General features: G+C 42.4%; 1 protein-coding gene across 1 annotated transcript; it reads left to right on the top strand.

Moving 5' to 3' along the window:
• Positions 1-897: 897 nt before the first annotated feature.
• On the top strand, positions 898-3,515 carry LOC141651666 (uncharacterized). Its single transcript, XM_074459366.1, has 2 exons — positions 898-1,827; positions 2,604-3,515. The coding sequence occupies exons 1-2, from the start codon at positions 898-900 to the stop codon at positions 3,513-3,515; spliced, it is 1,842 nt and encodes a 613-aa protein (XP_074315467.1).
• The last annotated feature ends 11,499 nt before the right edge of the window (positions 3,516-15,014 follow it).

Here is a 15,014-nt window from a genome sequence, read left to right as displayed (position 1 = left end):
TAAGTGTTTTCATTATCTATCTTTGCTTGTTGAGTGAGAACTTGGCTAGTAAATAGGATTGACATGATAAAATTGTAGTTGAGTTGATTAGGTGGGGACTTAATCGATCTTAACTTAAAGATTAGTCTCATATCGAGAGATAGAGTCTTTTCTATGCTTTTGCTTTCGAATTTATCACCCTATGCTTGTGTCCCCTTAGCTATATGAGTGAACCCAATATCCTAGTCTCTTAATTATTGTTATTCACCATCTTAAGCATTCATCTAATTCTCTTTGTTTAGTGATTTCCTCTAGTTAGTTAAACCTTCTCAACCCTATTTCGGTTGAACTAAACTAGTTGTTAAATATCTAATCTTAGAACCATAATGCCGTCCCTCGGGTTCGACCTTTGCAAGCTACAACGTTCATTCGTACACTTGCGAAGCTAATACAAATAAAAAGCACAACAAGTTTTTGGCGCCGTTGCCGGGGACGTTAATATTGGATAGGATTAGTTGTTTTCATCTAGGCTTAGTTCTTTTATTTGTTGCTTGCTTGTTTGTTTTCTCCCCTTGTCCTAGTGCAACTCTTGCATTAGGACTATTTGATCTTTTGTTAAGTGCATGAATAGGTGCTATATCGGACCTCTTCTCCCACTTGATCACGAGATCGAGAGGATACTCCAGGCAAGAAGAAGATTAGCTCTTTCGGCAATTCGAGGATCTCCACCAACTCTTAACCCACCAATTACCCAAAATTCCACAATTAATAATTTAGACCAACCACCCTCTTCTTCCACCCTCTTAACCCACCAATTCACCATAAAATTCACCAACACATTCATAACACTCCGACCATACAAACGAAACCGAATCTCCAAGAAACAATCTCATAAACGAAGACACGGCGGACCAACCTATGGGCTATTACAATAGACCGGACCCCAACCGTGCATGTTCGGCTATCAACTATGGAGCCCTTGCTCCCAATACATTTGAACTCCGGCATCATGTAATCAACTACATGAAACAAGACACTTTCTATGGGATGAAGAATGAAGATGCACACCAACACCTTACATCCTTCAAAGAGAAAGCGGGTTCCATCAAGCACAATGGTGTGACGAAGGAGCAAATTCTCTTGATGCTCTTCCCCATCACTTTAAAGGACAACGCCAAGAGGTGGTTAAATTCACATGAACCGGGCACGTTCACCACTTGGGAAGTTCTATCCAAGGCCTTCATCAATAAGTTTTACCCACCTTCTAAGACCGCGAGAATTCGTCATGAGATTCAAACTTTCAAACAAAGACCAATGGAGACTCTAAGTGAAGCTTGGGAGCGTTTTAGAGACCTTCTCTCATCTTGTCCACACTATGGCATCCCAAAATGGATGACCACCCAAACCTTCTTTCAAAGTCTTGAGCAAAGGTTCCGGGACATGATAGTGGCGGCGTCCGGTGGAAATTTTGATGGAATGAACAACGCTCAAATCACGGAATTGATTCAAAACATTTCCGAGATGGAGAGTAGTTACGCTAGAGATGTGGACCACAAGAGTGAAGTACCCTCCAAGATAGAGATGGAGTACAAGGCAAAATTGGATACCTTGACAAAGGAATTTGAAGAATTCAAATTAGCAAAGAAGCATGGGGAATCAAAACGTGCTAATGAAGGTGGACCTAGCCACTCTAAGGTTTATTACGTCCAAGAACCGAGGTCTCCACCTATGCACTATCCTCCTCAAATTTTTGCGATTATTGTGGCGGTGTGGGGCACACCATTGAGTATTGTTCATCTATACCGGAAGACGACCAACAACAAGAGTGCTTTTCTCTCCAAGGGCAAGGTGCATCGAGGGTCTCCTACCAACGTCACGAGACCCTCTACCGTGGCTTCCCTAATCAAGACCCGAAGCATTCATATGCGGGGCAACCATTGGATCCCAAATATCAACAACCTCAATATATACCTCCACCCAAACCCGATCACTCTCGGCCATACCACCAAAACCAAGGCGAAGGCTCTAACTACCGAGGCCAAAGACAACATGACAATCCAAACTACATCCCACCCTATCAAAGAGATAACTACCGCAACCAAAACAAAAATCCTCCATACCAACAACAAGGATACCAACAACAAGGGTATCAACAACAACAAAACTTCAACCAACCTCCACAAAATCGACCACAATACATAGAATCACCCAACCCCACCTCTTCTCTTGAGAAATTGTTAAGGGACATGAATTCCAAAGTCGACAACCAATTCAAAAGCTTGAAAACCGAGCTTTCAAATGTCCAAGCACATCAACGGACATTTGATTCATATATGGCCAACCAAAACCCTTCTTCTTCACAAAGGGCTCCTCACTCATTGCCTCCTGAAGGCTCTCATCCTAGGGATGGACCACCACCACACCAACAAGATCATGTGGTAACCTTGAGGAGTGGGAAAGACTTGGAAGACCCTTACAAGGATTATGAATCAAAGAGAAAGAGAGATGTCATGAACGTTGGAGAGGAGAGTCCACCTCCCTCACCATAAAGTAGAGTAGACAACACTAAGAAGGAGAAGGTGAGTGACTATGTTGAGGATGATGATCACTGTATTTTGGAGGAGGTAGTGGTTGAAAGAAACCAAGAAAGAGTGGTTGAAAGAGACCAAGGGAAAGGAAAAGAAGCAAATGAAGTAGCTAACACCAAGCAAGCCTCAACTCCCGAAAAGACCATTAACCCTCCAATCCCATTTCCTAATAGAAGTAGAGCCATGAATAAGGAGGGGAAGTTCTCCAAATTCTTGGATATGTTGAAAAAGCTTGAAGTTTCATTACCTTTCACCGAGGTAGTGACGCAAATGCCACTCTACACAAAATTCTTGAAGGATGTGTTGACTAAGAAGAGAAGCATTGGAGGAGATGATCTAGTCTCTCTTAGAGGAGAATGTAGTGCAATCTTACTCAATCCCAAGCCGGAAAAATTACAAGATCCCGGTAGTTTTTCCATCCCGTGCACAGTGGGTAATGTGAGCATTAAAAGGGCATTTTGTGATCTTGGTGCTAGTGTTAGCATTTTGCCTCTTCCCATTGCGAAGAAAGTTGGGTTACATGACATGATTCCCACCTCCATAACATTACAACTTGCGGATAGATCGGTACAAAGACTGATGGGTGTGATTGAGGATGTGCCGGTCAAGGTTGGCAACTTATATATCCCGACGGATTTCGTTGTACTTGATATTCTGGAGGATCAACAAACATCAATCATACTAGGAAGACCTTTCCTAGAAACCCGAGATGTTAATATTAGTGTCAAGGAGGGGAAACTCACCTTCAAGGTGGGAGGGAATGTTGTTGAATTCTCTTTGACCGGGGCCATGTCACAATCTATGTTTGAAAGTGTCTATTCCATAGACATGTTGGAAGAAGTTATTGAAGAAGCTAAGGACAAGTGTTCGGGGAGCATTTGTAAGAAGACTATGAAGCACTACCACCTATCTTGGATGAAGTTGAGGGGCCGAACCCTCCTAAGGTAGATCTCAAACCTTTGCCCCCTTCCCTTGTGTATGCCTTTCTCGATGAGGCACACTCCTTTCCCGTGATCATCAATGCGTACATATTAGCTTCACAAAAAGAAAAACTCTTGAAAGTCCTTAAGGAGAACAAGAAAACCATTGGGTATAGCCTTGATGACCTCATGATAATCGATCCCCGAGTGTGCATGCACCGCATCACACTTGAGGACGGATTACTCCTTCCGCCCAACCTATGAGAAGGCTAAATGAGAAATTGAAGGAGGTGGTAAGGAAGGAAGTTTACAAGTTACTTGAGGCCGGAATTATCTACTCCATCTCCGGAAGCGATTGGGTTAGCCCGGTTCAAATCGTCCCGAAAAAGGGCGGTGTGACCGTGGTTGAGAATGAGGAAGGTGAACTCATCTCCACCCGACCGGTCACGGGATGGAGAATGTGTATCAATTATAGGAAGCTTAATTCCGCCTCAATCAAAGATCATTTCCCCTTACCATTCATTGACCAAATGCTCGAGATACTTGCGAACCATGAGTAGTTTTGCTTTCTTGACGGTTATTCCGGGTTTTTTTAAATACCCATCCACCCAGATGATCAAGCAAAGACTACTTTTACTTGCCCTTACGGTGTCTTCGCATATCGGAGAATGCCGTTTGGCCTTTGCAATGCTCCCGGGACATTTCAACAGGCCATGATGTCTATCTTTTCCGAGTTTATAGAGAAGTCTATGGAGGTGTTCATGGATAATTTTAGTGTCCATGGCACCTCATTTGATGATTGTCTAAAGAATCTCTCCCTTGTTTTCCAAACTTTCATCCGATACAATTTGAAATTGAATTGGGAGAAGTGCCATTTTATGTTACAAAAGGGAGTAGTTCTAGGACATGTAATTTCTAAGGAGGGGATCCAATTGGACAAAGCAAAAGTTGAGGTGATTGAGAAACTTCCCCCACCCACAAATATCAAGGGTGTGAGGAGTTTCTTAGGCCATGCGGGGTTTTATCGACGTTTTATCAAAGATTTTGCAAAAATCGCTAAACCCCTCACCTCACTTTTAGCTAAGGACACTCCATTCATATTTGATCAATCTTGTGTTGAAAGTTTTTGTAGGCTCAAGCAAGCCTTGGTATCGGCTCCAATTGTTCAACCACCCAATTGGGACCTCCCCTTCGAATTGATGTGTGATCCTAGTGACTTTGCATTGGGGGCGGTGTTGGGTCAAAGACATGACAAGAAGCTCCATGTGATAGCATATATAAGCAAGACCTTAGACAATGCTCAATGCAATTACACCACCACGGAGAAAGAAATGTTGGCGGTGGTGTATGCTTTTGAGAAGTTCCGACCTTACCTCTTATGTTCCAAAGTCATTGTCTACACGGATCAGACCGCCATCAAGCAACTTATGATCAAGAAGGATGCTAAGCCGAGGTTGATTCGTTGGGTATTGTTGTTGCAAGAGTTTGATATCATAATCAAAGATAAACCGGGGTCCAAGAATCTTGTCGCGGATCACCTATCAAGATTGACTAGAGAATCCCGAGGGGATGTTGATGATGGAATCCCCGTTGATGAGTGGTTGCCCGATGACTCTATTTTAGCTATCACGCACTCCGACCCTTGGTATGCAGATATAGCTAACTACTTGAGCTCTAACTTTATCCCCGAAGAACTTGACAACCAAGCTAAGAAGAAGTTAAGGTATGAGTCTAGGAGATATGTATGGGAAGATCCTTTCCTATATAGAAGATGCAATGATAGGATTTATCGAAGATGTGTCACTCGTGAAGAAGGTCAAGTAATCCTTCAAGCTTGTCATGCTACTACGTATGGAGGGCATTTGTCCACCTCTAGGACCCAAGCTCGGGTCCTTCATTGTGGATTGTATTGGCCCTCCCTATTCAAAGATGCTTATGCCATGGTTCATTCTTGCAATTCTTGTCAAAGAAGGGGTAATATTGGAAGGAGAGATTAAATGCCTTTGATCAACATTTTGGAAGTAGATCTCTTTGATGTATGGGGCGTAGATTTCATGGGACCGTTTCCATCATCCTTTGGCAACTAATACATATTGGTTGCGGTGGATTACGTGTCCAAATGGATAGAAGCTATAGCCGCCCCAACCAATGATTCAAAAGTGGTAACCAAGCTATTCAAGGACTACATTTTCCCCCGCTTCGGAGTGCCCCGGGCCGTTATAAGTGATGGTGGGTCACATTTCATCAACCACACCATCTACTCTCTACTCAAAAAGTACGGCGTCCGGCACAAAGTAGCTCTTGCATACCACCCCCAAACCAACGGGCAAGTGAAAGTATCGAATCGACAAATCAAGCTATTTTGGAGCGGGTTGTGAACAAGTCTAGAAAAGATTGGAGTGCTAAACTCAATGATGTGTTATGGGCTCTAAGAACCGCCTACAAGACCCCAATCGGCACCACTCCTTACCGTTTGGTCTTTGGCAAGTCTTGCCATTTACCTCTCGAGTTGGAGCATCGAGCAAGATGGTCTCTCAAGGAGCTCAACTATGATTTGGATGCCGCGGGGAACAAGCGGTTCCTTCAACTCAATGAACTTGATGATTTGAGGATGGATGCCTATGAAAATGCTAAACTTTACAAGGAGCGGACCAAGCAATGGCATGACTCGAAGATCACAAGGAAGGAAATCGTTGTAGGAGACAAGGTACTACTCTTCAACTTCCGGTTCCAATTATTTCCCAGGAAGTTGAGGTCCCGATGGTCGGGAACCTTTGAAGTAGTGACTGTGTTTCCATATGGATCATTTGAGTTGAAGAATAGCAAAGGTGAATGCGTCAAGGTAAATGGACACCGAGTGAAGTACTTTTATGAGGGTCAACACATCGAGACCCGAGGTGAAATTGATTTGGAAGGCCCCCCATCCTTGGGGGATGAGTAATCTCAAGCTTGAACAAGAAATGGTTTGGTGGAGTCCCACAATAACCACCAATTGTACATAGCATGCATTTAGATAGGTAAATGAGAATTTTGGATCCTTTCTACTTGGAAATTTGGTTGATGACGGGATGTCGTCATGAAGGAATTTGGATTTTGATGTAGAACAAGCGTGTGACCTTCAATTGGCCTCTTCCCGACTTAATGAGTCGGCTTAGAAAGACGAAAACACGCAAAACGAGGCCAATTGAAGAAGTAAAATGAAGCTAGGGGCAAATTGAAGAAATTGTGAGTAAATGAACTCCCAGCCAGGGTACCGGCAGCTGGTCCCTGGACCGGCTGGCAATTAGCTGTAACTTTTAGATGAAATTTGAAGGAAAGGAGCACAAGTGTTTTCCCAGCCGGGGTACCGGCAGCCGGTCCCCAGACCGGCTGGGAAGTTTCTGTAAACTTGAAGAAAAAGTTGAGAAAAGAAGAGGAGGCGTCTCCTAACCGGCAGGCCGACAGCCGGTCCCTCGGCTGGGAGTGCATATACAAGTTAATTTTGTGAAAAAGGGAAGAAAATGGGGTACCAGCCGGTAGGCCGGCAGCCGGTCCACCGGCTGGGAAAGCATTTGTGAGAAATTGAGCATTGGGGTGTACTCCCAGCCGGGGTACCGGCAGCCGGTCCCTGGACCGGCTGGGAGTTCGCTGTAAGTTTTAAAGATTTTTGGAATTTGCCTTGTACTCCCAGCCGGGGCACCGGCAGCCGGTCTTCGGGCCGGCAGGGAGTACACTGTCGGTCTATTTTACACAAAAACAAGCAAAAAAAATTCTCATAAAATGCACGACACTCACACCTTCTCCCTCTACACTTCAACTTCTCTTCCCCAAACCACCACCTCCAAACACCAACAATCAATCACAAACTTCATTCCCTCCATTAACCCTCTCTCAAAAACAACAATGGCACCCAAAAAGAGAGTTAGAAAGGGGGATTTGGCTCTACAACAAGTCGAGTTAGTGGCGGCCGCGGCATCCGACATGAGTCCAAATCCGGCATTCCCGGATCTCAAGTTCTCCTCCATCACCATGAAAGGTAAATTCGTGCTTTTCCAACAACGCCCCGTTACCCCAACTCGTTTTATTGATAGACAATCTATACGAGAGTTAGGGTTAGACCGAGTGACCCATGATTTATTTGAGGGTATTGGTGTGAAGTTTATGTATGATATCCATGAAAAGACCTATTCCCGTCTCACTTGGGAATTTTTGAGCTCGCTACGAATTGACAAGAATCGCCAAAACCAAAAAGTCGCCTTTTTGCATTTCCGGTTAATGAATAACGATAACTCCTTGACCCTACCGACTTTTGCCTCTCATTTTGGGCTAGACCCAAGCCCTCCTCACAAAGCTTCCGAAACATTTGATCATGGAGCTTTATGGAAGGCTATCACCGGCCTTGATGATAACCCCCGCTTCAAAAGAGCGGCCAACACGATTCAAAACGCCGCTATAAGAATTTGGCATCGGTATATGGGGTGGACTGTTTTCGGCCGTGAAGAGAATTACAACTTCCGAATGGAGGAGTTGGAAATTCTCGGGTCTTACCTTCGCTCCAACCCCACTACCTTCAAGATTGAAATTGCTCACCATTTGGCCCTACACCTTCACCGCCTAAGCAACTCTTCGCGCCCATCCTCTCAAATTGTGGTGGGTGGATGTAATACTACGGTTTTATGAGTCTCTGGGTACTCTATCGAGTGGGCCTTACTCTGTCGAGTAAGGGTGTTTTGTTTTAAGAAACAGTATTCTGCCTGTAGGGTACTCGATCGAGTAGCCCAGGTACTCGATCGAGTAAGTGGCACTCGATCAAGTACGTTAGTTACTCGATCGAGTAAGTCGGTTAACGGGTAATGTTTTGACGGGTTTTGTTAATAACGCGGATTAGTATATATTTTATGTCGTCTTCTTCCCTAAACACTTTTCATAAACCTAATTCACTCAAAGGAGATTTCAAACTACGTTGTTCTCTTCATCTGCGTTATTGGCAAATCCCGGAGCTTGGGAGGTCGGATTTCGTTGTTCTTTGTGTCCTTGTGATCCTTGTGATCCTTGCGTCAAGGGTATATCCTACATACCAATTTTATAGCGTTTGATTAAATTTGTTTAAACCCTAATTTATGGGATTGAGGGTTTTTGTGATTAGTTGTGTTGTTAGTAATTGTATGATTATGTGTTAGGAGGAGGATTCATAGAGGAGAGATTTTGAGACAGCTGCTAAGATCGTCTGCTGTGTGTTTGCATTCCAGGTAGGGTTTTCCTACTCAGTATTAGTCACATAATGTGGTTTGGTGTTTGATTGTGATTGTTGTGAAAAGTATCATATTGGTATTGTGACGGTTGTTGGAATTTGTCATTGTTGATTGTTGTTGATTGTATATGTCTGTATTCTTCGGGGTGCGTCCCTGGCTGAGTGGAGTCACTTGCGGGAGTGGCTTCACACCCATTATTCGCCTTCTGTGGAACCCACCACAGAAGGGATGTGCACATTAATGGATTTGGGTTTATCGCTTGATGGAGATGAGCGGGGCTTAGGTGGGAACGGCTGCGGTCCCCCACTGGCGGCGAGGAGTAACCTGTTGCGATGGGTGCTCTGGCAGGGCTACACACTTTAGTGTGTAGTCAGTATTAAGGAGTTGATGATGGAGTTCGGGTTGATGTGACGATTGAGCTGTTTTGATACTTGTCTTATTGTGATTGTATTGTGTGATTAGTATTGATCCCGTTTAAATGTTTTGACAACTGTGGTGATCCATTCGGGGGTGGTGAGCAGTTATTGAGAAGGTATGAGACGATGCGTATGGGATAGCTGGGATGAGTCGCCACGTTGCAGTTTAGAAGTCTTCCGCTGTGTCTGACACTTTATAATATTTTTGATAGTAGACAGTTTTGAGAAGTTGTATTTCCTTTTATCAGTTTTGGTTTTGAACATGTAATCACTTAAACTATATTTACTTTTAAAGTACGTTTCTTTATTATCTTTCGATTATCATTGCCTCGGGTAACCGAGATGGTGACGTTCCTATACCTGAGTGGTCCTGGTAAGGCACTTGGAGTATGGGGGTGTCATAAAGTGGTATCGGAGCGACGATCCTGAAACCTGTAACCAATGAACCTAATCAACATAGGGAGTCAAAATAAAATAAACCCGGGGTAGAAGTTGTAGGAGCTAATGCAAAGGCTTGGGAGACGTCCTAAAGTCGCGAACTCGCCCTACAATTTTGAACCGGTCACCATGGGATATGAGTCGGGATCGCTATGTGTTTATCTTGTGAATTGTGTATCTTTGTAGCAAAGTGTGGTATAAATCGGTGGATGTATGTATGTGGAGAATGGGGAATGTGTAGAGAAAGATGATAATGAAGTGATTTTATACATTATTGATTGAAAGCATGATATTTGTTTTACGATATGGCATTATAGAAATACGGAAAGAAAGTTTGTTTGGTTTGAGTTATACATAGAGTTATGTATATACATATATGTTGTTGGTAGTGTTGTACGAGTTTATATAGCTGAAAGTTTGAGTAAGAGCATGAATAATTGGTGGAAAAAGATGAATCATTGTTGCATAATAATATGATGTATGATTAAGCATGTTATAGGATGGAAGTTATTTTATAATGTTGTTTTTCTAGTAACATGTGAATAGGGGACTTGATGTCATATATTTGTGATTTTGTTTACGTACAGTTATATAATTAAAACATGCGGGTAATACATGTTTGGTAAGTTGAATGATTTATGTGCATGATGGATGTTGTTGCTTGGCTTTTGAAGATAGTAACATGTGGTTAGGGACAATGGTTTCATGAGTATTGAGTTGTTTTTATTTACCTTGTTGTTGTTTAAGCTGTTTGGAAGTAAAAATCAAATAGTTAGGTCGTCTGATTACAGCGAAGTTATCTTTAAACTGTTATAACTTGATATGCATAAATGATTTTAATGTGATTCCAATTGGAGGTGATAGCTTGTTCTTTTACGATTCTAACGATAAGTCACACGCCCAAAACGACCAAGAAATGACTGAGTTATGGCTGTTTTACGAAAACTGGACAGTGTTGAGAAATGCGTAGGGTACTCGATCGAGTGGCCCTCACTCGATCGAGTGCACCTCTTGTTACTCGATCGAGTAACCCTTACTCGATCGAGTAGCCGTGGTAATTTGTTTTACGTGCTTCTGACCTTCACCTACTCGATCGAGTAAGTCACTCACTCGATCGAGTGGCCTGTACTCGATCTAGTGACCCATGTTTTGGGTCATATGCTTATCTTTTGACTTCGTTGCATATTATGTTTAATTCAAAAGTGTTCTTTTGCTTCTGTATGCATTATTTTACGTATGTATTGGTCCTAATGCGTAAGTGTGAGTTCGGTGGGGAGGACATGAGTTATATGTGGTTGTGATAGATAGTGGAAAAAGAAAAGGAAGATCGGAATGACTTATTGAGGCATGGAGCATCTTTTGTGACATGGGATGAGTGATATGATTGTGTGTTGAGTAATGTAAAGGTAAGTAAATGTGGCAAAGGAATAATGTGAGTCTAAGGAACGTGAGAATGGAAAAGATTGAAAGGAAGGATGTGGGTAGTAGCAACTTGAGATGTGTAAAGAATTATGGGAGGAGATGGTTAGGAGTCGTGTGGGTTAAGAATATATGTAGTGAAAGTTCGTTTTAAAGGGATTGAGAAGAGTGGTATATAGTTAACTTAGTGGAGACATGCCGCGAGGTGGATTTGTAGACAGTGAGTGAGTTTGGGAGATTTGGTTTATTAAGAGGTGAAACTAATGTGTTCCCTTGGGCAATTAACGGCATGAAATGAAATTGTTTGAACAGTGAACGTTGATTTTGTGGATAGATTAGCGTCAAGTGTGAGTGATAGCATAATAAGAGAAGATCCATGGTAAGAAAGAGTGAGATGATATCGGCGTGAAATAATGGGATTTGAGTTTTGGAGCAATGAGAAGGTAATCGGAGCACTAAAGAATTAGATAGAAGTAATAAAGAGTTGAATTATTAATTGGTATTGGTGAGTTTAAAGAGAAAAGAAGGATAAAAGGAAGCTGGGAAAATGTTGACTGGAGTTATGTGATATAGAGGTAAGGAATTGTCGAGATGTATGATACTATCACGGGGATTTGAGTTAACGGTTATATAGGAGTTCCAGAACGACATGTTCATCTGAGTTTTGAGGAATTAGGGAAAGTAAAAGTTGGGTAAAGGATTTGCACGATAAGAGATCTTGGTGGTGAATTGGGTGGCGATACAATTAAGGATATAATTGGAAATAATGTTGAGGTAATTTTGTTGATGGATTTGATGTTCGTTATTTGCGATATTAACCAAGGATAGGAAAGAAACCGTGATGTTTAGAGATGAGTGTAAGAGGGTTACTATACGAGCAATGGTGGTATTGTGGTATTGTCAATAGTGGTTAAAGGTGATGATGGATAAGAACGATAGCAATTCTAAAGAGGTTGATTTTGTAAAGGCCGGATTGAAATGTATGGTTGTAAGGAAGTATAAGATGTGGTTATATGAGGCGAGTGCTAGTAGTTGAATATTAATGGTATGGTTACACTTGGCACGAGGTGGTGGTTATGCGAATGGGAGGATATGTTATGAGGGGCATACAAGTTAAGCTCGGGTGAGAGGTAACCTTTATCGAGTGGTAACTTACGTGATCAGGATTGACTAGTTGGATGTGATTATGGGTCTATGACGTGTATAAATGTTCGTGTGAGGGCCTGACCTCACGAGAAATGGTATGCTGTGATAGTTATAAAGTTGTATTATGAAAGTTTTGTGATTTATGTTGGGTACGGTAAACTAATGGAATAAAGTTCAAAAGTGATAGTTTGGGTGATCTGGCATGGCTAGTTATACTTGTATGCGTATTGATGATACATGTTTATGGCATAAAATGGTAAGGATGATGTTAATGAAATTCTTGTCTGTTTAGTCTGTATACTATGTGGTGTTATGATCGACTAAAGCAGTTTTGAGTAAGTTTTCTTGTCCGAACAGTTATACTGACTCAGTGTTTATGGGAATTATCCGTGGTTGTGATGTTTATCGATGTGGTTGTTGTGCCTCGGGTGGTGATCCGGGCATGGTACTTCGTGTTGTGATGCGGGTATTTTCGCACTGCGGTGCGGCTGTTGGTGGCGGTGTTGCGATGCCGTCACCGGTTGTGGAGCAGGCGGGACGATTATGATTTGAGTTCCGAAAGTACATAACAGTTATACATAAATTGTTGTTTTGTTTGATGTTGCTTCCTGTGAGTTTCAGTTTATGCAGATAGACAGTTGTTTTGTTATTGATGTTTTCTTTACCAGTGTAAGTTTGGGGATGAGGGTAGAGTATGATATGAAAGAAAGTTGTATATGTTTTCGTTGTTGTCATGGTATAGTGATATTCTGTTGATGGAACACAGTTGTGAGAGGTTGTTACAGTGATTTTGATCTTGTTCTAGATGAGGCTTTGGTAGACATGGCAATGGCAAGTGTAATACTCCGTATTTATGAGTCTTTGGGTACTCTATCGAGTAGGCCTTACTCTGTCGAGTAAGGGTAAGTTGTGTTTTAAAATAGTTTCTAACCTGTTGGGTACTCGATCGAGTAACTAGGATACTCGATCGAGTAAGGGGGTACTCGATCGAGTACCTTAGATACTCGATCGAGTAGCCGGTTTTACGGGGAGTTTTCTCGGGTTTTGTTAATTATGCGATTAAGATATATAACCTCTTCCGTCATCATTCTAAACACTTTTTCAAAACCTAATTTACTGTCAAAGAGAGAAAACAAGTACGTTCATCATCTAAATCGCATTGTTAGCAATTCCCGGAGTTTGGAAGGTCGGTTTTCATCGTTCGATATACCGTTGAGATCCTTGCGTCGAGGGTAAGATCTATGTACCCTTTTTGTTGTCTTTCCTTTAAGTTGGTTAAACCCTAATCTAGGGATTTGTGGGTTTTTGAGTAGTTTGTGATTTGGTAGCATTTGTATGTTGTATGATAGGAGGAGGTTTCGTAGAAGAAGCTTTTTGAGACAAAATTGAGAGACCGTCTGATAGTTGTGCTTTCCACGTAGGATTTCCTACTCAGTATTAGTCCCATAATGGGATGATTGTTGATGTGTTGAGATTGATTGTTTGATATAGTAATTGTATTGTGACGGTTGTGATTGTGATTGTGATTGATTGTTCTCTGGTTCTCGAGATGCGTTCTCGGCTGAGTGGAGTCACTTGCGGGAGTGGCTTCACGCCCTAGTTTCGCCCTTCGTGGAACCCGCCACGGAAGGGGATGTGCACATTAATGGACAGGGTTATCGCTCGATATGATGAGCGGGGCTTAGGTGGGAACGGTCATGCGGTCCCCCACGGGGTGGTCCGTCCAAAGGACGATCGGTGATTGAGATTGTTGGATTGGTGTGGATATGTGTGTGTGTGACGTTAAGTCGTTTTATCTTATTGTTGATATATTGAGTTGTGTGATTAGTGCGGCCCGGTTGTTGTTTTGTAAACTGCGGTGATCCATTCGGGGATGGTGAGCGATGAATGAGCGAGTTTGAGTTGAGTCACCGGGATAGCTGGGAGGTGCCACCGTCTGACGATAGAAGTCTTCCGCTGTAGTCTATTAGTTTTATGTCATTTCAGTATTTCAGTAGACAGTTGATTTTAAGATCTTGTACCCGTATGTTGGGGTTTGGTTTCAGTTTTACTTTTCACTAAAGTTATATCATTTAAGTTGTTTCTTTATTGTCTTATGAATATCATGCCTCGGGTAACCGAGATGGTAATATCTTCATACCTGAGTGGTCCTGGTAAGGCACTTGGTGTATGGGGGTGTTACAAATGGTATCAGAGAGACGATCCTGAAACCTGTAACCAATGAACCTAATGAACATAGGGAGTCAATTAAAATGAACCCGGGATAAAAGTTGTAGGAGCTAATGCAAAGGCTTGGGAGACGTCCTAAAGTCGCGAACTTGCCCTACAATTTTGAACCGGTCACATGGGGGGTATGTCAAGGTAGTATGCGTTGTTTGGTTAGCTTGTGTATGAATGTGATGAAGTGTGTGTAATTGTTGGATGTTTGAAGTAGAAAGTTGAGAATGTGAAAGAAAGGTTGATGATATATGTAGAACTGTTGTTGGAATGAGGAACATGATGAATGTTTACAATGTGGCGTTTAATAACATGATATAATGATTTCGTGAATCGTATGAAAAGATGCGTAGTATTATATGTTTAGTTATGTTATAACGTTGGTTTTATAAAGTTTTTAGCATGTTAGCATATGATATAGCATGCGGGTAGCGTTTCTGAGTTAGCATGACTCGATCGAGTGGGACTGACTTGATCGGGTGGGTTTTTGACGATTTTGAGTCCAGAATCGTGTTTTTGGGCACTCGATCGAGTACCTCGGGCACTCGATCGAGTAGGGGGTCACTCGATCGAGTAGCCTAGCTCGAGTTTGTTAGAGATCAGAAGGTCTGTTTGGGGTCTGATGTTGGGGCACTCGATCGAGTATGGTGGTGGCACTCG

The sequence above is a fragment of the Silene latifolia genome, chromosome 4 (genome assembly GCF_048544455.1).
Source record: "Silene latifolia isolate original U9 population chromosome 4, ASM4854445v1, whole genome shotgun sequence".
Classification (NCBI taxonomy): Eukaryota; Viridiplantae; Streptophyta; class Magnoliopsida; order Caryophyllales; family Caryophyllaceae; genus Silene; species Silene latifolia.
This window is presented reverse-complemented; position numbering and strand designations above follow the sequence as displayed.

Bases quoted from the DNA above. Each gene is read 5' to 3' on its own strand.
- LOC141651666 (XM_074459366.1), top strand. From the start codon at position 898: ATGGGCTATTACAATAGACCGGACCCCAACCGTGCATGTTCGGCTATC. The intron at 1,828-2,603 runs GTGCATCGAGGG...ATTTTGGAGGAG, and splicing joins CTTTTCTCTCCAAGGGCAAG to GTAGTGGTTGAAAGAAACCA.